Genomic DNA, 27,056 nt, shown 5'->3' with positions numbered 1-27,056 from the left:
GAAGCCTGCTTCTCCCTCTGCCTGTGTCTCTGCCTCTCTCTCTCTCTCACTGTGTGCCTATCATAAATAAATAAAAATTAAAAAAAAAGAATCACTTTGTATCTAGAATGCCTCTTCACGGCCAGAGTACAGTGTGTGCAGGACTGCTGAGAGAAGAGACTGGACAAGCAGTGCCAGGTGAGGTTGTGAAGCATTGTGGACTAAAGGTTTGGACTTTATCTAAAAGCTATGAGGAGGTAATGAGAGGAGCTCCAAGGCTGAAGAGCACTTCATGGCAAGTAAAAATAACTTCAAACTAAGACCAAATTGTGGAGATAGTGAAAAGATCAGTGGTTGCCAGGAGTTGGGGGAGGCGATGAGCAGATGAACCACAGAGGAGTTTTAGGGCATTGAAAAGACTCTGTGTGATGCCATAAAGGTGGATGCGTGTCATTATCCATTTGTCCAAACCTACAGAATGTACAACACCAGGAATGAGCCATTAAGTAAACTACGGACTTGAGGTAATTATGATGGGTCAATTTAAGTTCCTCAGTTGTAACAAATGTGATAATCTGGCAGCAGATGTTGAAAATGGGGAACCCTGTGGATGGGTAGGGCAGAGGGAATGTGGAAAATCGTAGTATCTGCCTCTCAATTTCGCCATGAGCACAAAGCTACTCTTAAAAAAAAAAAAATGTCTTTAAAAAGCAACCCTAAGGGACCCAGGGTGGCTCAGTTGATGAAGCATCTGCCTTTGGCTCAGGTCATGATCCTGGGGTCATGGAACCAAGCTCCACATTGGGCCCCCTGTTCAGTGGGGAGTCTGCTTCTCCCTCTGCTCCACCCCTCCCCTTCTCTCTCTCTCTCTCTCTCTCAATCTTTCTTTAATAAATAAATAGCAACACTAAATAATTTCAAGCTTACTAGAATATGTGCTCTCACTTTTGATTTGGAAAGCATGAGCTGCATGGCTGTTCTCCTTGACTCTTAGTCATATGTGCCCTGCTGCCTCCTTCAGATTCCCTGCTCCCTGCCCTCACCTAGGAGGTGAGTGCCATTCCCACCTACCAGTCTACCAGTGGTATATGGCTAGGATCCTTTTCTCTTCATGAAATTTTTTCCCTTGACTAGGTTCAGCTGATCATCTCCTTCACAAGCATACCTAGATGCGGTATTTTATGATTTTTGTTAACAATGGAAAACTTAGAGGGTAAAAATGTGGTTTTCTCTTCTCAACTGATCTGTAAGTACAGGTTGGAGGCTCAGTCTTTGGGGGGAAGAGAGATGGTCATGTTAAGTAGGAACTAAGATAGAAAAAATGCATCAACAATGTCATTTCAATAATATGAAGGTCGCCATCTCTAATTTTCTCCACTTGCTGTCCCTTCTGTGCAACTTGAGAAGAGGAGGAGGGAACATCCGAGCTGTTAAGAGAGCTCACCTGCCATGAGTGTCAGCTTTTTACAAATCGAAGCCATAACGACACATACAGGTTTACAGTAAAATATGTCCATCTTGGAAAGGAAAGAAGTTGACAGCCAACCTTCTGGCTGTGCTCACTGCTTGCTGAAATGTGCCTGGTATGGACATTTTCTGAGAATCTATAGAGTTTGGGTAAAATATGAAATGATGATGATTTCAAATCCCAGGAGACGATAGTCATGTGACCTGTGGATCCGTAGAGATAGAAGCCACACACCCAGTATGGAGAGGCTTGGAATGCACCAATATTTAAAACAAGCAGAGACTCAAATTGAGGCCCTTATCTGTCTTGCTCTGCCCTTCTCCCTTTTCAAGTTCAGTAAAGAGAAACAAACAAACAAACAAACAAAAAAACCAACAGGGTGACCTTGAGTTACAGACCTGGGTTCAAATAAAAGATCTGCTATACTCAATGCTATTGTGGCATTGTGCAAGTTTGTTTTTTTTTTTTTTTTTTTTTTTTTTTGGGATCCCTGGGTGGCGCAGCGGTTTGGCGCCTGCCTCTGGCCCGGGGCGCGATCCTGGAGACCCGGGATCGAATCCCACGTCGGGCTCCCTGCATGGCGCCTGCTTCTCCCTCTGCCTGTGTCTCTGCCTCTCTGTCTCTCTCTGTGTGACTATCATGAATAAATAAATAAAATCTTTAAAAAAAAAAAAAGATTTATTTATTTATTTGGAGGGAAAGAGAGGTTGAGAAAGAGCATGAGTGGGAGGGGCAGAGGGAAAGAGAGAGAGTCCTCAAGCAGATTTCCCACTGAGTGTGGCCCACTGTGGGGCTCAATTCCAGGACGCTGAGATCATGATCTGAGCCAAAATCAAGACTTAACCAACTGAGCCACCCAGAAGCCCCAACATTGTGCAAATTATCTAACCTCTCTGAGACTCGCCCCCCTGATCTGAGAGACAGAGATAATAAAACTTCTTTCAAAGAGTTGGTATAAAATAAAATAATGAGCTTAAGGAACTTAGAATCTAGAACATTTCAAGCACACAATAATTTTTAGTTTTCTGTCCATTTCTCTATACCTTTCTCATTTGCTATAACTGAGAACAAAGAAAGTGAAGGTTTTAACCTTGGGATATATAATTTTTTACAAGGTCTTTGCCCATTTGTTTGTTCTCGGAGGTATATAGAAAACAAAACAAAAAAGAAAGAAAGAAAAATAATTCTACTGTTTGCTTTCCTAGAAAAAAAAAATAAAATTCAAAACAAATTCATGGCTTTCTCTCCATGGGTAACCAAGTAGGAAGGATCCAGCTAGTTCTCATCTCTGGAGAATAATAGGTAGATCCACAATACCCCATAGTGACCTGGGTAACAATGGGCTCTTTGAGTGAGTACCCACTGACCCAATACAAGCAGTCATTGACCTTCAAAATGCTGCAACCCATGAAGAATGACTAAACTGTTGGGGTTTCAAGTAAAAATTAAACAAAAATAATTGTGGATATATTACATTATTCTGAGGAAAGCTATACATTTTTTTTAAGTTGAGGCATTGTTTAAAACGGACTGTTAATTATATTTTCAGTTAATCAATTGGAATATATTTTATATTGACCTAAACTTTGGGCCCCATTCCCTGGTAGCATCTCTTTGTATAAATTGTATAAATTTGGCATGTATTTAATACTACACGCTCTATAAATTCTATAAAATCCTCTTTTGCTAGCAGGATGAATGTATATTAAAACATGTATATATTTATAGCTGAATTAAGTGGAGTCTCATGCATTACCTTTTCTCTCTGGATATCTCCAGGAGGAAAATATAACATTTTTATAAACACACGCAATGTTTTACTCATCACTACAAACAATGTTAAGAATAAATACCTATTTTTAAATATTGTTTGTTCAATTAAAAAATGCAATAAGATGAGAAGCCAAGTATCTGTAGAACCCAACAGTGCTACAAAATTCATTTTGTACACAAACCACAGACCTCATAAAGGTTCCAACTATTCTAGATGCACATGCTGTGCATACCTGCCAAGACCCTCAGTGCCACTGCTTACTTGCCATCCACCTTCTTTTATGAATTTTACTTGCAAACATCAGACCTGTTTCAGTGTGAACTTTGGGTAGGGTTAAAGGTCTTTGCTATTACATTCTCTGGTTTTCTCACACACAAATTTCCAGAAATACAAAAATGCTCATGCTGAACTCTATGAATATCAAGTGCTTCTGTTAGTAGCATTCTTGGCTATCCATTAGAACTGTCAAGGGGATTCCAATAGACAGTCAGCTTTGAGGAACACTGATTTAGAAGAAGGAAGACAGACACCAGCTGGAAGACACCTTGGTACTGGTCACTCCTTCAGTCAAGTGGATCCCAAATATGAAGACCGAGCTATTTCTTTCAAAGAATGTTCACTGGTTTCATTTTTTATTTGCTTGGCTTTTAGTTTTCTGAAGGATCCCATTTTAAACCTAACCTTAAGAATCTATTTTGGTTACAAAGCTAAATTCACATTTTCCAAAGGGACTATCATGAAAGTATATTGATAGTGGTAGGCCTAAAACTAGAGATTAGAAAGAAAACTAGAGATTAAAAAAAAAAAAAAAAAGAAAGAAAAAGAAAACTAGAGATTAGATGTGCCCTTGAACTGACCTTCCTGGGTAGACCAAAGTGAACCTAGACACTGAGGCCTTCTAAAAGGTCAAAAGATTACCTACCGGAGACACTGCCTCACTGATGACGAATAAGATAAAATAGAATAGAACAAACTAATTAAAATGTAAAATATATACATTAAAATCAAGTCAAACCCCTCGGGCTGCCTGCAGGCCCCAGGATGCCAGGATAGAGAAGTTCCCAAGCCTGCCACAAGGTGGCAGGTGGGCCTTGCAGGCAGCCCTCCAACTGGTCCCCGGGGAGCATCCCAGCTAAAGAAGCCAGAAGTGCACGGGAAATTGAAGGACGCCCTTGGCAAGTCCCAGAGCATTGGTAACCAAAGAAGGAAACAGAAACCCTACCATTCTGCAAAGCAGGAACGAGAGTTAGAAGCTCAGGTCTGAGCATGCTACACTGGGGGCTGCGTGTTTTGGAAAAAACAATTTCAGTGGAACCGTGGGGATGGCATAGACAGGAGATGGGCTCAGTCCCAGATTCATCGTGTTTTTAAAGAGACAAAGCCCAAATGGATTAGTTCTAACTTTACTTCAAAACATAATAATAATATTAGGTAGATCTAAGTTTTTTAAACCTTTAAAGGGAATATGAGTTTGAATCTTGATTCAAACACCATATTTTTCCAAGTATTACCTAATAATCAGCACATAACAGAAGTTTGATTAGTATCTGGGCTTAAATGAAACTAGTTCCCAAAATACTACCATAACGTAAACAATGACGAAGGTATGATTTGAGTTGTCTTGGGCCAGCCTGAGATACAATTTAAAAACACATAAATTTTAAGCCAAGGTAGATTTAGGTTCTAATCCCTACTTTATCACTTATCTAGATCTTGGGCAAGATACCTAATGACCCTAAGATTGTTTATTTAGCTTTAGAGTGTGGGCTAGTATGTGTAATAATGCTGTATCTCAGACTTGTTGCAAAAATTAAAGAAAACAGGAGGCAAAACACAATAGTGTGTAGTAAGTGCTCAAAAACCATGAGACACCTCCTCTCCATAATTTCTACCTGAGAAATTCATTCTATCATGCTAAACAACCATCTTTGACTTTGAGGCCAGAGACATTCAAAATTGTTCTGTGACCTGAAAACACATTTCCAGATTGTGAGAATCACTGGAACATATGCTATGGTCATCTGGCAAATTCTCATTATACCGCATTTGCAAGTGAGTACCCCTTTTAGTACCTCAAAGAAGCCCTGGAAGTTGGAATCACACAGGTTTCCAACCAAGCATTCTATGAATACAGTGGGGTCAGGACATCCTGTGGAAAATCATGGTGTCCCCAGCAATTTGTAAAGAGTTAACCAAAATCTATGCAACACAAGTCTCCTGTAATCACAAAGTCGGACTGAGATGATTGGTTCTGTCAAAAGTATAAATGCTGAGGCTCTTCTATGAATAAAATATACCTTCGGTAGTTTCCATCTAATAAAATATTACATTCAAGAATTTAGAGGCTCCTGCATAATTTATCATTTTGCAAGTATAAGTGATCACTAATAATATTGCATTGTTATTTATTAACATTTATGCCCACCACAATTCTATTATGTAAATAATATAACAGATTGTTCAACTACATATTTAATACTTGGGGTATTTATTACTAATAACTGAGCATATATGACATGATGTTCAGTGAGGAATGAAGATGAATGAGGATTTCAGCCTAGTGAATGTTTTATAGATGCAACGTGCATTAGGTATTTTGGGAGAGATGTCTAGGCAATATCAATGGTGGATTTTGTTTTTCCAGGAGAGAAGTAAAAGACAAAGTATGATTTGTTTAAGAGTCATAATAAGTTCTACAAATACACAGGGGCATTATGGAAATAAAATATGGACTTTAGGTCATCAGTGTTATATATTTGTCATTCGTTCATTCATCCCAGGAAGTTTTACTTGTTATGGGCTAGGCACTAAGAATATAATAATTATTAAAACAGACAGAGTCACCAGGAAACACCAAATAAAATACGGAAGCAATGACAATAAGGAAAGTGAAGAAGATATGCAGAGGAACTATGGAAGGTCTGTGTGAACTATGGAAGGTCTGTGTAAGGAAGTGGCTGACATTTGAAGCATAGCTAGAGATGAAATAATGAAAGGAATAAGGAAGGTATGTTTCAGGCCTGAGATGGAGCACAGTGTCCTTTATTATTAGGAAGATCCAGACACACTTGGTTAAATATTATGTCCACTACGTACTAGCTTTGTCACCTAAAAACATACATAGTCTCTTAGCCTCATCTTCCAAATCTGTGAAAAACAGGACTGATCATAGCAATCTTGAAGGACATGGGGGATAATTCAAGAAAATAAGATGTACTAATTTGTCTAGTAAAATGTCTGGCACATAGTATGTATCCAGTGATGATTACTCCAAGTTTTCCTCCTTCCTAACTTCTTCAACCCATCCCTCATCCCCCACTACACAGCACCCTCCTTTTCTCCAGTTATTCACGTGAATAGTACATTTGGGCAAGTATGGAATGTGGATATTTCTCCTGTCTACACTTTCTATTGAGTTTCAGGTTAACCTTAAAAAGGCTTGATTATGCATAAAAGGCTTGTGATAAAGAAGAGAATTTGCTGATGTGAATTGCAGTATCTTGTGGAAGCCCACTTCCCCAGATGTGAATAAGCCATCCCTGTGATGAAGTCTGACTGCAGTGCTTCATTTGGGGGCAGTGGAAATTCATGCCAAGCCAGAGGGAGGTTTCCTCTCAGCCTCAGTCTCTCGGCTGTTTTATCACCTACAGGTCCTCACGGAGCTTCCAAGGGGCTGGTGGAGCCTGAAAGAAGACACACCAAAGTAGGTGAGCCTCCATTCAGTAGGGTGGGGTGGCCCTGGGCCACCTGCCTCTGTCTGACTGCTTGGTTGAACACTGGGTCCTCAGCTGGCTCAAGCAAAATGATTCTCAATGATAGAGTCTCAATTATTTCAAATGATCGGACCCACACTCACTGGAATCCTGGTGGTAGATAAGAAGGCCATCTTCCTCCAGCCCCTCTCCTGGGCTTGAAGACAGAAAACTGGTGAACCCTCTTCTTGGGCACTCCCTCATTCCTTCTTAGCATCAGGTAGACACTATTAAGCCCATGACCAAGACTCCATCAGCACCAGGCCAAGGAAAATGTGACTTGGCGGCTGCCTTAACAATAAATCAGACACCCACAAGCTGCAAAGTCCCTGAAAGAACCAAGTCTCTGCAAATGGAAACATAAAAACAAGTGAGCTGAGCGTAAGTTCTCTAACCTTTGGTGTGATGGAGGACATCTGCTGGCAGGATATCAAATTCCTTTTTTTTTTTTTTTTTTAAGATTAGTTATTTATTTATTTGTCAGAGAGAAAGAGCATGTGAGCAGGGAGGAGGGGCAGAGGAGGAAGCAGACTCCCCACTGAGCAGGGAGCCCCACATGGGGCTCGATCCCAGGATGCCAGGATCATGACCTGAGTTGAAAGCAGATGTTTCACTGACTGAGCCACCCAGGTGCCCCAGGAAATAAAATTCTGCATTAAAGATTTCTCTTTGGGAGATTTTAAAGGCATCAATCCAAGGCCTTTGACATAGTTAAATGGACTTATTTTGCTTGGGAGGGAAAACAGAGGGCACTTTGGGTGACACAGCATTCCTTTGGGGCTCCGTGTGCCCCACCACACGGGACAAGCATCCTGGTGAAGGAGATTTCTGTGTGTCTACAGGGGCATACATTTGGTACTGTGCCCTCAAATGGTTCAATATGTTACGAGTTGAATTAGGACTTTTCAAGTCCTTTTAGCTATATTTTTCCAGTACTTGATATCATATAAACTTTAAGTGATATGGTTGCTTCCCCCCCATCACTTTTGTCCCATCCAGACTGGTGCTATTTCATTGTTCTTTGTATTCCTTCTGAGCTCTGGTCCTACTCCTAAGGGTGTCACAGTTGCTGTGGCCATCCTGTTCTGTGCTTTTATTCATCATGGCTCATTTAAGGGAAGTGGCAGGAACATGCATGGCACCCTAAACGTGAGGGAGATGATGCATTTATTTTCACAAACTCAATCACTTTGTAAGGAGAATAAGGGGGCTGTGTGGCCTCCTGCTTTTCCACCAGCCTCTGCCCTCACTTTGGGATCTTCCAGAGGACACTCACTGCCTCTCATAGTTTCTTTTGAGCTAAGCCATGTGCTTCCACCAGCACCAGTTCAACGTGGCTTCCCTGGGCCATCCCCTCATTTGTTAGCCTTTACTCCATTGATGAAGTTGTGTGAATGGAGCAACATTTTCTCTTCTTGCTGCTCTCAGATATTTATAGTTGTCTGCCCTCTTCTTTAGCTTTTTACTGGTTCTTTCCCCCTCCTCTGTTTTTCTTACCCTTTACCAAAACTCCTGCAAATTCTCACTGCCTCATCAATTATTTGAGATTTCTGAAAAGCTGAGCAAGGTAAAGCAGTGATTTGGGTGTGGGAGGGAGGGCAGGGCCACCCAGGAAGGGGCAGTACTCTGAAATGCTAGCAAGTGGGGGGGGGGTCCCTGCAAGATGTAGAGCTGCTTTGTGTAAGATTATAGGCTCTGGTAATCCTGTGGTTTTTGAAATATAATTTATTAAAATGAATAAAATTTAAAATTGGGTTCTCTAGTCACACTGGTCACATGTGACTAAGGGTTAAAATTTTAGATAGTGTAGATCTAAAACATTTCCATCATCCCAGAGCATCTTATTGGACAGCCCCTGTCTGAAGGACCTGCCCAGGTAACACCATTCAGGGGCATAAGGACTCAGCGGCTGGGGCAGGAGGCTGCTGTGGCACCTGTGCTCTGACACCCTCAGCCACAGAGGCACAGGGATGCTGAAGGGATGAGGGGCAGGATGGATGCGGAAAGTCCTGGGGAAATGCTGGAGTAAGAAGAGGAGCTCTTCTGTATGGGTTTGGTGCCTAAGGCATTGCCCTATGGTGTACACGTTTGGGTGCAAGGGGAAAGCACACATCTTGGAATTTGTTTCAGAATTATGTCTGGCACAGAGTGGGTACTCAAAAAAATATCCATTAAACACAGAAGTGAATCAAATGAATAGATTAAATGCCTATAATACATACAGAAATGCTGAGGCCCTGGGGAATTTAAGTGTTAAAATCAGTTCTCAGGGTTTCTATGATCCAGTCAGCTTATGTGCTTGTGCGCTGAGTCATCAGTGTTGAAGGATGGCTGAAGCAGACTGCCTGGCCAACAGGGACAGCCTCAGGGACTGGGTGCTACTTTTGCTCCTCTTTTGCTGGTTTCGACTTTGACCTGTTTCAACTACTTGATCCTTCCTTCCTTCCTTCCTTCCTTCCTTCCTTCCTTCCTTCCTTCCATTCATTTCATAAATATTTAAGTACTGCACTTCCATTTATACCAGATAAAATGCAAGGCGGAGCATTCTCAGTTCATCTGGGCTCACTTGGTTTCTGTTTCCTGTTTGCAGCTTCTTTGTCTGAACATCACCACCAGATCTGGATTGCTCCCCAGCTTCTCCAGCAGTGGCCCCGCTAGGATTCCCTAGAAAGCAGAATCTGGGGGAGAGGTAGCATGGTCTTAGGGAGCAAGAATGAAGGAAGAGAAACATGCAGCCAAGGAAGAAAAATTGGAATAAAGGCACATTATTACCTGGTAGCCACTTTAAGTTGTTGTTGGGCACCCAAGGACACTGAAGCAGCACGAGCTGCTTCTCAAGACCACCCATTTGAGAGCATGGCACTTAGCAATACACAACCCAGAAGTGGGAGGGGTAGAGACACCAGATGGATAAACTCTTCCTTCCTTCTGCCCTCTGATGAGTGATGCTTGCTGTTCCACCAGGATGGAAGCCACAGGAAGGAAGTGGTAGGCAGCATGTGTCCAGGAGGAAGGATGCTGTTGGGACACACATGAAGTGCACGGTGGACCTAGACCAGTGACCAGTGCAAGGTCCTCACCTACTGAGACCTGAGACATGAGCACACCACTCAGGGCTACTCTAGTAGATGATACACAACTAAATCCAGGTCTTGACTGAAAGGAGAATACCTGCTACTCCCCTTCCCTGAATTCCACATCAGCTGGGCCCTCTCCTTCTGCTCTGAGGAGCACTTCATTCTCTGTTTCTGCCTTTAGGAAGTTTTGCACCATGTCACTCATGGAGGCAGTGCATAAGCCAACAAAGATGGCAGGACAGTCCATCATAGTGGTGCTGACTGACTGGTGCAGAAGTCAGAGTGGAAGCCAGCATCTGGCAGGAGACCATCAGAAGGAGGAAGGGATCAGCTGGGTGATCCCTGTTTCCTCTCTGACCTGCCCCTCATCCCAGAGGGCAAAGGGCAAGCTGTGTTCTTTGTGGACACTTCTCCATTTGCATTTTCTCACAATCTATATATATATATATTTTTATTTTTTAATATCTAAAAATAATGACTTGTTTTGCAGTGTGTCTAGGCAACTTCAGAAATGGGCAACCTTTACTTTTTAAAAATAACTTTATTCTCCATAGTTAGTTAAATGGGAATTTCAGGAATGCTAATTAAAAAAAAAAAAAAAAACATAGTAAACTTCTTGGGCCTCATTGAAGAAATGGCTAGATCAGTGCCCTTCTGTGTGACCACACAGCTTTGTCGGGCACACCAGGCTCTTGCTTTGTGGTTCTGCTGCCAACGGTTCTGGGATGTGTTCTGTCCCCTGAGCCACCTACCAGAAGACCCCAGGCCACTCAGAGTTGGCTCAAACTCTGAGATTTTGGGGTAAACTGAGCATGGGAAATCGTAGCGACCAGAGTGAGACGCATCAACGGAAAAGGAAAACTCTTGGTCTCTGGGCACTCTGGGCATAGGAATCAGGGAGAAATGTTTTTAAATGATTGGATCAGAAATCTTGCAGATCACTGGTGCCACTGCTGTCAAGGGTTTATCTGAATCGATAAGCCAGCCAAATTCATTAGGAACATGTAGCAAATGCTTATGAGGTGTTAGCATGGGGTGGGGCGGGGGTACTGGAGCCTCCAGCACCCTCATGGTATAGTCGGTGAATCTGAGAGTCAGCACAACAAATTTTCCAAATTTTCATTACGGCTCTTCAAAGGATCCTTCCAACATCAGAATTAAGAGATTTTCAGCCTGATGAATGGTGGAAATAGGTAACACTAAGTGCATTGAGTAAATGCTTCTTAGTCAGATTTTCCAAAAATACCACTATTCATTGTTTTTTTCTCTCAAATTAATAAAATACTATAAATCCATTATTAAAAGTTCTGGAAAATATAGACAATTATTCTTAAAACATAAAAAAGACCTATAATTCCACCACCACTAGGTAAGTTTCCATTTTTTGTTTCTATTCCTCTAAATATGTGGGCATAAAACCATGCTATATGTACAATTTTATATCTTGTCCTTTTCACTTAAAATTATATCACTAGCATTTTCCCAGTCAACTAAAAATTGAAAACTTCATTTGAATGTCATTTATGTTTTAATTATTTTATTTAGCAAGGATGTATTGATCTTCACGCATGTGTGTCTGTGTGATTTTCCTATGAGCATAAAGTTCTTGGACAATGAGTCTGGTCAAGATACCACTTCTTTTTTGGAGGAAAATGTGACCCAATAAGAAAAGGCAGCAGGACTCCCTTTAGGCTAACAGAGCAGGGTGTTTCTTCATCTCACAATGAGCCTGGACAAACCATCAAAATTTGGGAGTGGCACCAGGGAGAAATGCGTCCATTAGCATTGGGCAGGCTCAGGGCATGGGCGCAGCAGCCCGGGGGGCTCCCACATGGCCTCTCGGGCCCCATGCCACCCCCTCAGGAGCTCTAACCTCGTGGGTGCGGGGAGCTGAGACGGCTCGGTGGCTTGCACTGAGGAGGTGTGGGGACAAGCCTGCAGAGCCGCGGTGGGCAGACCCCTTCCAGGAGCCCAGCAGGGAGGAGTGGGCCCTGGGCGGCCTTCAGCGGCGCTACGATGGGCTCTGAAAATACTAAGAAAAACAAAGAACCATGCAGCCCTGACTCGGCGCCAGGGACTGTTCCAAGTAGCTTTGCAGACATGAACTCAGTTAATCCTCACGACAGTCCGCTGAAGTGAGTGTTGTCATGTCCAAACCTCAGCTGCAGAAACCGAGACAGGGAGGCGGAGGCGCACAGAGCGGGGAGGGGAGGGATGCCGGAGCGTGGTCCTCCCCCGGGGTTCTCCAGGGGTTCTCCTGGCAACCTCCCCGCGGTCCTCCCCCGGGGCCCAACCGGCCCCCGCCCCACAGTCCTCCTCCCGGGGCTCCCTGGTCCCCACCCCGCTGTCTTCCCCGGGGCTCGCTGGTCCCCACCCCGCGGTCCTCCCCCAGGGCTCCGTGGTCCCCACCCCGCGGTCCTTCCCCGGGGCTCCCTGGTCCCCACCCCGAGGTCCTCCTCTCGGGCTCCCTGGTCCCCACCCCGCTGTCCTCCCCCGGGGCTCCCTGGTCCCCACCCCGTGGTCCTCCTCCCGGGCTCCCTGGTCCCCACCCCGCTGTCCTCTCCCGGGGCTCCCTGGTCCTCACCCCGCGGTCCTCCTCCCGGGGCTCCCTGGTCCCCACCCCGCTGTCCTCCCCCGGGGCTCCCTGGCCCCCACCCCACTGTCCTCCTCCCGGGCTCCCTGGCCCCCACCCCGCTGTCCTCCTCCCAGGCTCCCTGGTCCTCACCCTGCTGTCCTCCTCCGGGGCTCGCTGGTCCCCACCCCGCGGTCCTCCTCCCGGGCTCCCTGGTCCCCACCCCGCTGTCCTCCCCCGGGGCTCCCTGGTCCTCACCCCGCAGTCCTCCTCCCGGGGCTCCCTGGTCCCCACCCCGCTGTCCTCCCCCGGGGCTCCCTGGCCCCCACCCCGCTGTCCTCCTCCCAGGCTCCCTGGTCCTCACCCCGCTGTCCTCCTCCGGGGCTCGCTGGTCCCCACCACGCGGTCCTCCTCCCGGGGCTCCCTGGCCCCCACCCCGCGGTCCTCCCCCAGGGCTCGCTGGTCCCCACCACGCGGTCCTCCTCCCGGGGCTCCCTGGTCCCCACCCCACTGTCCTCCTCCCGGGCTCCCTGGCCCCCACCCCGCTGTCCTCCTCCCAGGCTCCCTGGTCCTCACCCCGCTGTCCTCCTCCGCGGCTCGCTGGTCCCCACCACGCGGTCCTCCTCCCGGGGCTCCCTGGCCCCCACCCCGCTGTCCTCCTCCCAGGCTCCCTGGTCCTCACCCCGCTGTCCTCCTCCGCGGCTCGCTGGTCCCCACCACGCGGTCCTCCTCCCGGGGCTCCCTGGCCCCCACCCCGCGGTCCTCCCCCGGGGCTCGCTGGTCCCCACCACGCGGTCCTCCTCCCGGGGCTCCCTGGTCCCCACCCCACTGTCCTCCTCCCGGGCTCCCTGGCCCCCACCCCGCTGTCCTCCTCCCAGGCTCCCTGGTCCTCACCCCGCTGTCCTCCTCCGGGGCTCGCTGGTCCCCACCCCGCTGTCCTCCTCCCAGGCTCCCTGGTCCTCACCCCGCTGTCCTCCTCCGGGGCTCGCTGGTCCCCACCACGCGGTCCTCCTCCCGGGGCTCCCTGGCCCCCACCCCGCTGTCCTCCCCCGGGGCTCGCTGGTCCCCACCACGCGGTCCTCCCCCGGGGCTCCCTGGTCCCCACCCCGCGGTCCTCCTCCCGGGCTCCCTGGTCCCCACCCCGCTGTCCTCCCCCGGGGCTCCCTGGTCCCCACCCCGCGGTCCTCCCCCGGGGCTCCCTGGTCCCCACCCCGCGGTCCTCCCCCGGGGCTCCCTGGTCCCCACCCCGCGGTCCTCCTCCTAGGCTCCCTGGTCCTCACCCCGCTGTCCTCCTCCGGGGCTCGCTGGTCCCCACCACGCGGTCCTCCTCCCGGGGCTCCCTGGTCCCCACCCCGCTGTCCTCCCCCGGGGCTCCCTGGTCCCCACCCCGCGGTCCTCCTCCCGGGCTCCCTGGTCCCCACCCCGCTGTCCTCCTACCAGGCTCCCTGGTCCTCACCCCGCTGTCCTCCTCCGGGGCTCGCTGGTCCCCACCCCGCTGTCCTCCTCCCAGGCTCCCTGGTCCTCACCCCGCTGTCCTCCTCCCGGGGCTCCCTGGTCCCCACCCCGCGGTCCTCCTCCCGGGCTCCCTGGCCCCCACCCCGCTGTCCTCCCCCGGGGCTCGCTGGTCCCCACCACGCGGTCCTCCTCCCGGGCTCCCTGGTCCCCACCCCGCTTTCCTCCCGCGGGGCTTCCTGGCCCCCACCCCACGGTCCTCCTCCCGGGGCTCCCTGGTCCCCACCACGCGGTCCTCCCCCGGGGCCCACCCGGCCCGCATCATGCGGTCCTCAACCTCCGTCACCTTGCACAGACTTGAGGCTGGAGAAGCTGCAGGAAACAGGCAAAGGTAGACGAGATGGTCTGAAGCAGACAAGGGAGAAAGAACACCTTTCACAAAAGATCTAAAAATATCACCCCAATAATAAGGTTTAAAAATACCTTCACTTCCCTGTGGGTTCCTCTAAGTGTGCCTGTGGGGGAGGAAGGGGGTCCAGGTCCCTGGGGCCAGGCTCTGGCACAGGAAGGACGTTCTCAGACCTCTCCAATGCTGACCGTCCTTCTGGGTCCTTGGCTCTCCCTGGGGCTGTGGGGTGCTCCCTCTTGGTGCTCACAAACCCTGCTTGCTCCCTCATCTGCACACAGGAAAGGACAGAACAAAAGCAGAGCTCCCTGGCCCTCAGTCTCCCTCCACTCGCTCTTGTCCAGGGCTCCGTGCAAGAACTGATGCTCCCCCACCCTCCGGGGGGTTGCAGAGATGCCCGCATCTCCTGAGCAGAGCACAGCTGCCACGAAGTTTTGGTCTTTCAGCATGTCAGTGTCACGGCCTTAGTTATATGTGCTCTTTCGAAATTCAGCAAAAAATATTGTCACAGTCTACTCCCAGGGCACAGATAATTCTCAGTGACAGCTAATGGAGAGGCACTTTTCTTAAGGGATTTTCTGCATGGAGGTATAAAATGATTATACCCCATTCGAATCCAGCTCCCCACCTGCATCTCTGCCAGAGCATGAGAACAGCCGTCTGCTTTTGGAGTTTTTATTTTTATATATTACTAATTACATCATCAGCACATCTCCAAATTAACAGTGCCTGGAAGCATCTAGAGATTTACGATCAGCTTCCATTTAGCTTTCAAGAACAGAGATTCCTAACTACTGAAGGCTGAGTTTAATCTCCTAAAGCTCATCCCATGAAAAAAAAAAAAAATACAAGAATGCACCGGCAACTTTTTCCATTAGCAGCATTTATGTTGCCAAACCTGATTTCGACAGAAACTAACAGTATTGGAAAAATCAGCAAACTAATCCAGGTAGACTTCATTTTTACTGAATTATGGAAGGATAAATAAAACACAAATCCCCAAATCCTTTCTTATGGTGATGTAGTCCTGATGGTGGTGATGACATAAATGGTAGTGATTATCTCTTTGCTCCAGCTGGAAGAAGCTGCCGAGGCCATCAGGAAAGTGTGTCCCCAGACTTCTGGACAAGAACACAGGTGAGGAATCAAAGATGGACCCTTGAACCTGGGCGTGTCCAGACCACAGGCAGTATAGGAAACAGTGGGACTGAGGCAATTGCTGGGAAGGCCTAGGTCAAACAGAGTTGTCCTCCAATTGTTTCCATCTCATTCCCACTGCTCTTTCAGGGGTTTTATAATAGGTATGCAAGAGATATTCTACAAGTTAATATGCAATTTATTCAGCAAACATGCCTACCAAACCCATGGCATTCACCTCGTTCAGTCTCCATGAACATTCTGGAGGTATATAATGTGTAGGCACCTGTTATTTTGCCAAGGCCCCGGTAAGAATCTTGTCTGTAAGATCAGTGTGTGGGAACAGGTCACTCAGCAGCCGTGTAAGCCTTGGTCACCCATGCCCTTGGTAATTCCCTTCCGCTGTGGACACTTGTACACCTTGGTGGCACTGGTTAGATCAGGGTGGATGAGTCTGCACACTCCTAAGCTTTCAGGAGGCTTCCCATGAATACAAGCATTCCCCATAATCTACTCCATTCTGTGACAGAATGAGCTGGAGCCATGCTCCAGGTTTCCTTCCTGTTAGAAATGAAGTCTTGGCATCCATTCCCAAGGCCCATCCCAAGGCTCACAGGAAGGGAGCTGGACTATGTGTCTTGTGAACTGCAAGGATAAACACAGCACTTAGTTTGTCCCCCCGGAAACTCACAAATGAGTAGAAATACAACAGAAACAAATTTCTGCAACACAAAGTAAAGAATGGGTGAGGCTCTCAATAGACACAGTAGTAGGTGCAATGGATGGGCCATCCAGGTGCCCTCGACTGGGCTGCAGTGAGTGTCAGCCACTTCCTGGCTAGATGCCATCTCGTCCTCTGAAGAATATCTATCCCTCAGTTGAATATGCAGAAGGCTTGCTGTCTTTCCCAACAAGTGATGCAGAACCTAAAACCAATAATTGAGTGACTTCAACATCCGAAGACTGATACTCTTGCCTCAAGGCAGGATCAACAACGCAGTGATACAGTTAATGTTCCAGGACATCTTGTGTGACCAGGCCAGAGCCAGAGTCTTGCTGAAATCACACCTGTCATTAGCTCCTCCCCGGCTGGATCCCACCTCCCCAAGCCCTGCTTCTGCTGACATTCCCTCAGTCAATCATGCTCACCTGAATCTCCATTTCAAGCTTTGCTCCTGAGCAACCTGATCAAAGATAGGTCCAGATCAAACAAGAGTAGTTCTTGCAAAATGTTTCTGACAGTGAGATGAATCAGGGACAGTAGTTATCACGGAGGTGGGGTCTTTCTAAGATAAGAAGGATGTGGGTAGGGAGAAGGAGTGGAGAGGTCTTCCCACATTAGTCAAGAGGCAGAAACACACTGAAATCCCTGTAGAGAATGAGGACCATGTGGATTTTAGTGCTAATAGAGTGAGGATCGACGTAACTCAGTCTTGGAGCAGTGTTGAATTCGAAAGGGCACATTCTAGGAACCGAAAATGCTTTCATAACAGTTTGCCTTTTAATTGTTTTTCATAAACACCGTGAAAAATGTGAGTAGACCGGCAACCATGCTGCCTCATTTCTATTTCATTTCTCTCTTCCCTCCCCCTCCTCTGCTCATCTCCTTCCCTCTTTCATGCCTTCCCTGTACCCAAATACCCCACACCCCTTTCCATCCCAAGCCCTCCACCTCTCATTCTTATCCTCTTCCTGTTTTCAGGTTATGCTGCACCTGACCGAAGGGACCATGCCTGGTGAGACAGAGGTCACCATCGAAAACAAAAGAAGGAAACAGATCCAGGAGGTCAAGCTAACATGCTCCCTACTGGGCAAAACCAGGGAAAAGCCTAAGGACCACTAGATATGAGGCACGTTTGCTTCCTCATCCTTACTGAGCTCTGCTAGATGCCAGGCACAAAGCTAGGTAATCTATATACATCTGTACTTCATTACCTCCATTTGATAGACAACAAAACAGGCTCAAGAAAATTATTTGACGTTTCTAGGCCTTTCTGACTCATACCACTCTTCCTCTACACCAGTCTCCTAAATGTTTCTTTTTTTGTCTTACACTTCCCCCAAAAAAGTAATACCAATTTCACTGCTAGAGCTTTGGGCTGATTTTTTTCTTCAGTTGGAAAAAGAAAACAACAACAACAGCAAAAATCTATGTTAACATTTTTTAGATTAATCTGAGTAATTTCCATGTCTTAATATTTCCAAGTTTTTCATCATCACCGTTAAAAAGCTTCAACTGAGTGCCTGGGTACACATGACAATTTAGTGAACAACAAAGTAATTTAACCCTTTCCCTGTGGAATTTAGAAATAACCGCACAATGCTCATTACGGTTAACTACATAATTCAGTTTTACCCCATGACATCAAAAAAAAAAAAAATCATTAACTGTGATATTTTAGTAGACCCAGCATATAGAAAGCAATTGTCTTTGTGTAAAGTCAGGAAAACAGGTATAGTGTTTGATATTTTAAGTGGAGAATTTGTGTTTATTATTCTGTATTTGGTCGATCTTTTGTTACTGCTTCTATTTTTTGATGCCTACCTTGTCTCTTTTATTATATATTTCTACAAAATAAATATATATTTCGCAGTATTCTCAGTTCTTATCATAGGAATGAAACAATAAAGAAAGTACAAGTAAAGCATTTTAGTCTTTATTCCAATGTGGCATTTTACCAATATTTTCCAATATTGGTAAAATTACATTTATTTTATAATGAACATTTGCTTGTTCATCATTATTTTTACTTGGTCCAGTTTTGTTTATATGTCACAGGAACATTTAAAAATTATTTTGGAAATTTTAATATCATCTATTAGAATTTTTAGGTTCTTTTCTGAGCAATGGGTATGTTGTCATTGCATATAGAAAAGTCAATGTGAAGGAGAAAACAAATACTTTGTTGTTTTGGGTTTTTGTTTTTTTTTTTTTTCATTTTATGGAAATCTGTGAAACAGATTGTTAGTTAAAGAATTAAAGAGTTAGGATACTTGGTTAATGAGAAGTACTAGTTAAGCTCTACTTTTTTTATCTAAATATGTCATGTTTAAATGTAGAAATCATTTTATGATCAACTTAATTTTGTTCAGAGTGAGCCACTGACAGTGGATGATGATCTCATCACATAAGTAGAAAAAACGAAGATGTGTGTGCCTCTGATGCAGAGTATTTGGGTTAATAAGACATTCAAAACAACCAGGTCCCAGCCAGCTATAGAATAACCCTAGGATATCAGGGGGGCGGGCGGGGAGTTCACATTCATTTCTAATCAACTTAGATCTAATCAAAGGAATTATAAATTCTTGAAACACACTGAGAAGTCTAAAAAAATAATATACTTCTAAATCCAACCTGAAAAAAATCTAATTTTGTCACCACTATAAGCTCAACTTATAACATTGTCTGCTTTGCCCACACCCAAGTGAGGACTTCTTTCTCCCCAGGACCCAGCGTGGCAACCACCCTGCTCTGGGGTGGGAGTTTCCTGGGTCTTAGATCCAAGGCAGGAACATCTATGGAAGGGGTCAGTGAAAGGCAAGCAGCCGACTGGTGTGACACGGACATCTGGCAAATAGTAACTGCATTTAGGAAGCTCATAAACAGCGCATTTTGAATGACTCCTGAAATTGATTCTAATATGAGCAGTTGGGAGAGAAATAAGCTTTTAGGAAGGTCATTTAATGTCATATAGAGTCTTTCTCTATAACCCAGTTAAACTGGTTAGCAATTGACAAAACAAATCCCAGCCTGATTTTGATCTGCTAATTAATTGAGCCTCTAGTTGAGCAAAGTCTGTGCACAGGAACTGAATATGGCCATACTTCTTTGACCTTAATAATTCAGGATTTGAAAAGCAGACATTGGGCAGCCCCAGTGGCGCAGCGGTTTAGCGCCGCCTGCAGCCCAGGGTGTGATCCTGGAGACCCCGGGATCGAGTCCCACATCGGACTCCCTGCATGGAGCCTGCTTCTCCCTCTGCCTGTGTCTCTGTCTTTCTCTCTAGCTGTGTCTCTATGAATAAATAAATAAAATCTTAAAAAAAAAAAAAAAGAAAAGAAAAGCAGACATTGCACCACACATGCACGGGCTGGTTAGCCTTCTCAGGAGTGACACAGAAGCTTAGTGCTTGTAGCTATACCCCCTGCAAGTGTAGACAATTGAAATTCTCGTGTTAATTTTGCAAACATATTCTTAAGATTTGGGAAAGACTGAGGACATAAAGGAGGTCACAAGATATGATGAGCACTGGGTGTTATATAAGACTGATGAATCACGGACTTCTATGTCTGAAACTAATAATACATTATATGTTGATTGGACTTAAATAAAAAAAGAAAAAAATTAATAGATTTTTATTTTATTTATTCATGAGAGAGAGAGAGAGAGGCAGAGACAGGCAGAGGAAGAAGCAGACTTTATTCAGGGAGCCGGATGTGGGACTCGATCCTGGGACTCCAGGATCATGCCCTGAGCAGAAATCAGCTGCTTAACTACTGAGCCACTCAGGCGGCCCAAAAACTTTTATTTTTTTTATTGTTTAAGATTTTATTTATTTATTCAAAGAGACAGAGACAGAGAGAGAGAAAGAAAGATGCAGAGACACAGGCAGAGGGAAAAGCAGGCTCTCCTGTAAGAAGCCTGATGTGGGACTCGATCCTGGATCCTGGGATCAGGCCCTGAGCCGAAGGCAGACACTCAATGACCGAGCCACCCAGGAATCCCTTAAAAAAAAAAAAAAGAATATTTTAAAAAGAGTATAATTAAAATGGACTTCCGTGTGGTTTCCAGGTCCCAGTTTCAGGAGAGAATCAGATCTCTTACAGAAGTTTAATGCAAGGAACTCCCTATCTATATAGGGACTGAGTGAAGAAGGATGTCCCAGGCAGCAGGAGGATCTAGCAAACTCTATCGCCAGCAACCAGGAGAAAAGCAAGGCCTGGAGATGCCAGCAAACACGAGGAGCTCAGGAGTGAGATGTCACCATGTCGATGGGGATACCAGTGATAGGTAATGGTATTAACAATATATTCATGTTTATTAAAATACTTCAATCTGGATTATTGCTTTAGTGTTTGGGTTTAGGGAGCTCTTTGTTTTGGTTGTCCTCTCTGACTTGTCTTGCTAATTAATCAGCAAGAAGTTTTGAGGCTTTTTTTTAAAAAGCTTCATATGTGAAAATTGTTTATCTTCTTAGGGGATAGACGACAAAGTAAAATTTGAGAAAAACATTCTCTTCCATAGCAAGTCCTGGAAGGAGATGCAGGATTTTACGTAAAAAAAAAAAAAAAAACATGAATTTTGGAGTGAGATAGATTTATATTTAACATTGGCTCTTCTATTTGTTAGTTGTGTGACTTTAGACAAGTTACTTTTCTTCACTCAGACTTGGGTTGCTCCTTTGAAAACTGGGAATTTAACTATATACCTAATTGGATGTTGTAAGTACTAAAATGGGAAAATTTTTAGCACATGGCATGTGCTAGTTAAGGAGTTCATAATCTCTTTAACAGACAAATGTAAATTTTTTAAACTCCTGGGTCTGGAGCAATGGAGAAATGGAAAGCATTGAATTAAAGTTAATATAAAGAATGTGTGAAGTTGCACTTTTAGTATCTATATTGCAATACCATTCTAACACTGAATACATTCATTATTGAAAATAGGTCAAAATGACATAGAGACATATAATGAACTCTCAGGTGCAAAATATTTCAAAGAAAGTGTAGATGAAGGATTTTAGACATAAGTGCTAAGCACAGGAAGCACAGGGTGCTAAGGTCAGTTTTACATTTTCAAGGCTGACATACAGTTGGTGTTTTGTTATGTGCATTTGGACTGAGACAATGAAGAAAAAAAAAGAAGTCTCACAATTTAAAAAGGGCTGAGTATGAAGACAGAGCCAAACCCAGGCTGGGAGACAGTGCTGTTAGAATGACCACCGCCTGGACCAGGCTCAGGGGAGGCCGAGGACATGCAGCAGCCCTGCTCGAAACAAAGCACAGCTCAGTGTTCCCTCGTCAATCTTTTACGGCTCCAGAGAGAACGACCTTGCTTAATACCTTATTTCGCCATAAAAAGGGGTCATCCTAAGGTCGGATCATAGAAATCCCACGGCCCACTGACACAGAGGCAGCAGCCTCTGACGAGAAATGGTGGGACCCTCTCTATGATTCATCAGCTAGCCTAAAGCCCTCGGCTTCCTGAAACTGCTGATCAAAATTCTAAATCCTTGGCAATATTTTGAGTGTGTAATACTGTTTAATGTAAAGTATTCAGTGGAACAGTCATTACCATTCTGTCTGTAGTACATGTGGTAGTCACTTGTGATTTAATCTAAAAATAATTTGTTATAAAAATAAAGAACAGTTTATGAATGGTAAATAGTAAATTAGAAAATATTTAAATTTATTCCTATAACAGCATCCATTACTTACATTGTCATGTGCTTTCTTGAGTGGGAGAAAAATGGATGGGGTTTTAGATAGCACTGCAGGAAATGCACATATTCCAGAATCATTCTAAATGGAGCAAGTTGTGAAAGTAGAAGTGTTTTCACATATATGATTTGGTGGCGGGGAGGAGATGAAGGACACAATCAGGGCCTGTGGCATTTGTTATGGTTATTAGGCCCGCATAATTTTTTTTAATAATGTCTTAATATCACTGATGATTTACAGGACTAGATCAAAAATCATGATAGTTTTGGTTCATTCCTTGGAAATGATGCCTAAACTACCTCTGATAAAACACTGACAAGGATTTTACATTTTTACAGCTTTCAAAGAAGTAATAAAATCTAAAAGGCCAGAATTAAATGAGGCAAATGGGGCATCCAGGACACAGATGAGAAGGAGGAGCTCATTGTTAGATTCCTACAGGTATAGACCTTGAGCTTACAGGACCCCAAGAGAGAGCACCTTTTAAAATTTTGTATCCTGGGTACCTCTCTGGCCTCACCCTCATCTTCTCTCTTCTTGTCCCATCATAATGTAGAAGGAAGAAAGGGAATTCTGAATCAGGTCAGTATCAAAGCAGAGAAGAAAATACCAGCCTGGGGGATCATGAACCCTATTGGATTTAAATGTGCCTATTTGCTTGAGGCTTTCAGGTTAGCGGTTTAGACACTACAGTATAGACTGCTTTTCCGGAAGATAAGTGGCCTCAGGGAAAAAAGTTTTTCTCCCTGTAAAAAGTGAGATGCTATCAGATGATAATCAGTCCCATCTCTCCTGATGGGAAGACATCATTCACGTAGGGCAGTAAGGTGATGGAAGGGAGGGTGAGGAGGGCCACTAGTATTCACAGCTTTTAGAGTAAAGCTGGAAAGTGACATTTATAAAAATGGAAAAATTCCTTGGAGGACACAAATGACCAAAGATAAGTCTACAACCATTAGATAAACATTTTATTTATTTACTCATGAGAGACAGAGAAGCAGAGACATAAGCAGGGGGAGAAGCAGGTTCCCAGCAGTGAGCCTAAAGTGGGACTCAATCCCAGGACCCTGGGATCACAACCTGAGCCAAAGGCAGATTCTCAACAACTGAGCCACCCAGGCAGCCCAATAATGTGAGTAATCTTAACTCCACTAAATCGATTTAATTTGGAGTTAAAAACATTCCATAAAAGAAAACCCAAGACCCAAGATATGGATGAATGCACTGATGAATGCTACCAAACTCTTCAGGTAAAAATTACAGCACTTGTACACAAATTCTTCCAGAATATGGAAGAGGATGGAATACTTCCCAACTTGTTTTTTGAGGACCTCATTCTGCTGACACCAAAACCAAATATATTTCAAGAAAGCAAAACTATAGGACAAAATCACTTATGAATTTATTGGATGCAAAAATGCTCAACAAAATGGTAATAAATTTAATCCCACAAAATACAAAATAAAGGAAATAAATTTTTAAAAGAGACTATAACGTGACCAAGTGGGGTTTACCTCAGGAATGCAAGGCTGGTTCAACATTCAAAAATCAATCAATACAGTTCACCATATTAAAAAAAAATAAAGGAAAAAAACTAGAAATACATGATTATCATGATACATGCGGAAATAGCCTTTGATAAAACTCAAAATCCATGTACTAAAAAGTCAGTAAGTCAGACATAGAAGGAAACTTCCCCAAGCAGAGAGAAGTCATCTCCAAAACAAATAAATTGAAACAACAACAAAGGTGAAAGAACAGCACTTTTCCCCCAGAAGATCAGGCAAGTACGCCCCCTCTCACTACTCCTGGTAAACATGGGATGAACGCTTTACTCTCTGAACTCTACCACGGTTGGGAAACTCAGCTCCAGTGCTATCTTCCCATGTTTACTCTGTCATTTATTTTAGTTATCAGTAATGAAAATTATAGTAATTAGAATCACAGAATGCAAGAATTAGTAGGAATCTTGGAGTTATAGGACAACTCCAGTATTTTTTTTAATAGATATGGAAACAGGGACCCGGTGGAGGAAGTGAAGCCTATGTTTTATTTGTTTAGATGTCTTTGATCTTCTTGCTACACCCACAAATGAAAGAAATTCAAAATCATAATAATTTTGTTTGCTACATAATTAGTTGAATATCTCTGAGACAAAGTCATTGCTGGACCAGCGTTGGTTCAGTTTACTTTTCTTTGGGCAAGTAAGGAGAACATGTGGAGAGAAATCAGTCAATGATCATAGAGTCTATATCCTAGAGGCAAAGTGGATTAAATGTCACTAAATCCAAGCTTTTCTCTCCAGCTATTATCCTTATAGAAGTTAACTGATAGTATGACTAAACAATTGAACCCATTGATATTTACCTTTAGGAATGTGGGTTTTTTAATTATTAGAAATAAAATATAAACTGTATTTTAGGTAAATATGAAAAAACAATCTTGACATACCCCCACCAGGCAAGTTGAATTGTTTTTATCTTATGCATTTCCATGTATAATGGGACTTCTCTTTTTATACTTCATTTTCAAGGAACTGTATGCCACAAATATGTCTCTTATTTTTATAGCCATTATACTTTTGGATAGGCATGTATTATTTTTTTCAAGATTTATTTATTTAGTTTAAAGAGAAAGAGGGGATCTCTGGGTGGCTCAGTGGTTTGGTGCCTGCCTTTGGCCCAGGGCATGATCCTGGAGTCCCGGAATCGAGTCCCACATCGGGCTCCTTGCTTGGAGCCTGCTTCTCCCTCTGTCTGTGTCTCTGCCTCTCTCTCTCTCTCTCTCTCTCTCTCTGTGTCTCTCATGAATAAATGAATAAAATCTTTAAAAAAGAGAGAGAGAGAGGGAGGGAGAACATGAGCTGGAGGGGCAGAGGGAGAGGGAGAGAGAGTCTCAAGCAGACTCCTTGCTGAGCACAAACCTCTGATGAAAGTCTCCATCCCAGGACCCTGAGATCATGACCTCAGCTGAAACCAAGAGTCAGATGCCTAATGAACAGTGCCACTCAGGTGCCCCTAGGTATCTATTATCTATTTGTATTAAAATTATATAATGTACAGTAACATTCTTGTAATGTAGGACTGGAATTTATTGCTAACAGTTTCTTGGCATTCTAAATAGTGCTACACTGAACATTCTCATTCCTCGGATGCCTGGGTGGCTCACAGGTTGAACATCTGCCTTCAGCTTAGGGTGTGATCCTGTCCGGGGATCGAGTCCTACTTGGGCTCCTTGTGAGGAGCCTGCTTCTCCCTCTGCCTGTGTCTCTGCTTCTCTCTGTGTTTCTCATGGATAAATAAATAAAATCTTTAAAAAAATTCTCATTCCTATAAAATATGTAATTTTCAAAGATCACATTTGTTAAATAATAATCAGGAAAAAAGGAACATTATCCTGAAGGCTCAGAGGAAGTTCATATATATGAAAATAATTTGATGCTGGAATCATCCTCTCTCTCTCTCTCTCTCTCTCTCTCTCTCTCTCTCTCTCCTTTTTTTAAAGAACATATTGCATTGCTCAGTATGAGGAAAAACAAAAAGAGCTTCTCTTTGAAATTGGGATCTAAAGTCCCAAGGAAAGGAAAAATAGTAGGGGCATAATGAAAGCATAAAGAAAAGCATGAGAATTGAAACCTTCAGTGAAGACACCCAACAGTGGAATTGCAAAAATAATGAATCATTGATGTAGAGGAGAAACATGCTACTCTCCCTTCAAATATGAAGAAAGAAGGACAAAATATAGGAGATCCTCAGATAAAATGTGATAGATTTAGAGATTGCAAATGAAGATCCAATCTAAAAATTGAAGTTTTTGAATTAAAAGCCAGAACACAAAGAAATGAGAGTCAAAGGCGTAATTTAGAACTTTTGTAAGGAAATAAAAATGAGAGCTTTGAAAGTGGTGAGTGGTTAGAAAGCACTTAGGGCATTCTAGGGAAATTAAATAAACTCACTTGATCGGACTTCCCTCTCCAAAGTCTTGCACAATATCCCTCAGGTCCCACTGAAGTCAGGCACAGGTGGGGTGGACAGTTCTGTGAAAAACCAGCATTGGGGGGTCTTTCTGCTCTTCCCTTCTCTGACCTGCAAGCTTGCAGGGCCTGAAGAGGAGGGGGTGCTGACAGCTTCCTCGGGGCAACCTCAACAATGCGGGACCAAGACGGTGGTGCTGACTCCTCTGCATAATCCCCTGGCACAGGGTATTGAAAGGCCTCCAGGACTCATTCTGCAGAGGGAAAGCAGTCTGCCAAGTCGATGTTCAACTTGGGAATCGTATAGTAATGGGTCTCAGGACATCATCAGCTGAGCAAAGCTGCCCAGAGCCAGGAGCTGGGCTTTAGACATGGAATTGGCAATTCTTGAGGACTGGCCTTTGATCTGGAGTCATCTTCCCACTGATGAGGTTGGGGGTTAAGTGGCAGCTAGGATTTGCTGATTATCCTGACTTTATCCCAGAATGCAGGTGGCTTCATCTAGCCTACCCACAGGACCAAAGTCACTGAGCTGTTCTTTTTGTGTGCTCTCACAAGCCGGATGGAAGAAGACTCGCTGAAATCGTAAAATACTGAGAGGTGGTAGATAGTGCAAGCAGAAGATATAAACCAAGAAGATCAAGAGGACTTTCTCTGCCCTGCGAGTGCTGAAAGTGTGACAGACTCTGTTCTCAAACAAAAACACAAATCACACCTGACCCCTCTGAGCTCCTCTACCCACCGAGGAATCATCAGAGTTGTTTTACTGTATACCTTTAGACTGGAGTTGGGACTTATAATTGTTTGAACAAAGAAAATGATATATGAATACACATAATAAAAATCGAAATTCTCAAATATTGAAGTAGGCATCTCACAAATTGCCTCTTTATCAGGTCGCTCTGGCCTCATGAAGGTTGTTGAATTTGGCATTATTCTGAAAATCAAAGAGAATGATCTCTTTCAGGAGAATTTGAGTTTCTAATTTGTTTAACAGTTTCTAAACTATTTTTAATCACCCATAT

The 27,056-nt window shown here is 44.3% G+C and overlaps 1 protein-coding gene across 5 annotated transcripts in view; it reads left to right on the top strand.

The window, feature by feature from the left end:
* Positions 1–447: 447 nt before the first annotated feature.
* LOC144324732 (uncharacterized) overlaps positions 448–27,056 on the top strand; it is a 72,639-nt gene continuing 46,030 nt past the window's right edge. The window contains exons 1-6 of one of the 5 annotated variants that reach the window (XM_077916052.1): positions 938–1,029; positions 6,872–6,928; positions 15,556–15,617; positions 17,320–17,523; positions 20,410–20,628; positions 25,563–26,812. In XM_077916052.1, the coding sequence (XP_077772178.1) occupies positions 978–1,029; positions 6,872–6,928; positions 15,556–15,617; positions 17,320–17,460 (312 nt within the window). In that variant the 5' untranslated portion in view covers positions 938–977 and the 3' untranslated portion in view covers positions 17,461–17,523; positions 20,410–20,628; positions 25,563–26,812. Of the gene's footprint in view, positions 504–937; positions 1,030–6,871; positions 6,929–15,555; positions 15,618–17,319; positions 17,524–20,409; positions 20,629–25,562; positions 26,813–27,056 lie in introns of those variants that run through there. The other 4 variants (XR_013390161.1, XR_013390162.1, XM_077916053.1 and 1 more) reach the window with 4 other exon arrangements.

The sequence above is a fragment of the Canis aureus genome, chromosome 12 (genome assembly GCF_053574225.1).
Source record: "Canis aureus isolate CA01 chromosome 12, VMU_Caureus_v.1.0, whole genome shotgun sequence".
NCBI classification, from domain to species: Eukaryota; Metazoa; Chordata; class Mammalia; order Carnivora; family Canidae; genus Canis; species Canis aureus.
Note: the sequence above shows the minus strand (reverse complement) of the source record. Positions and strands in the feature narration are given on the sequence as shown.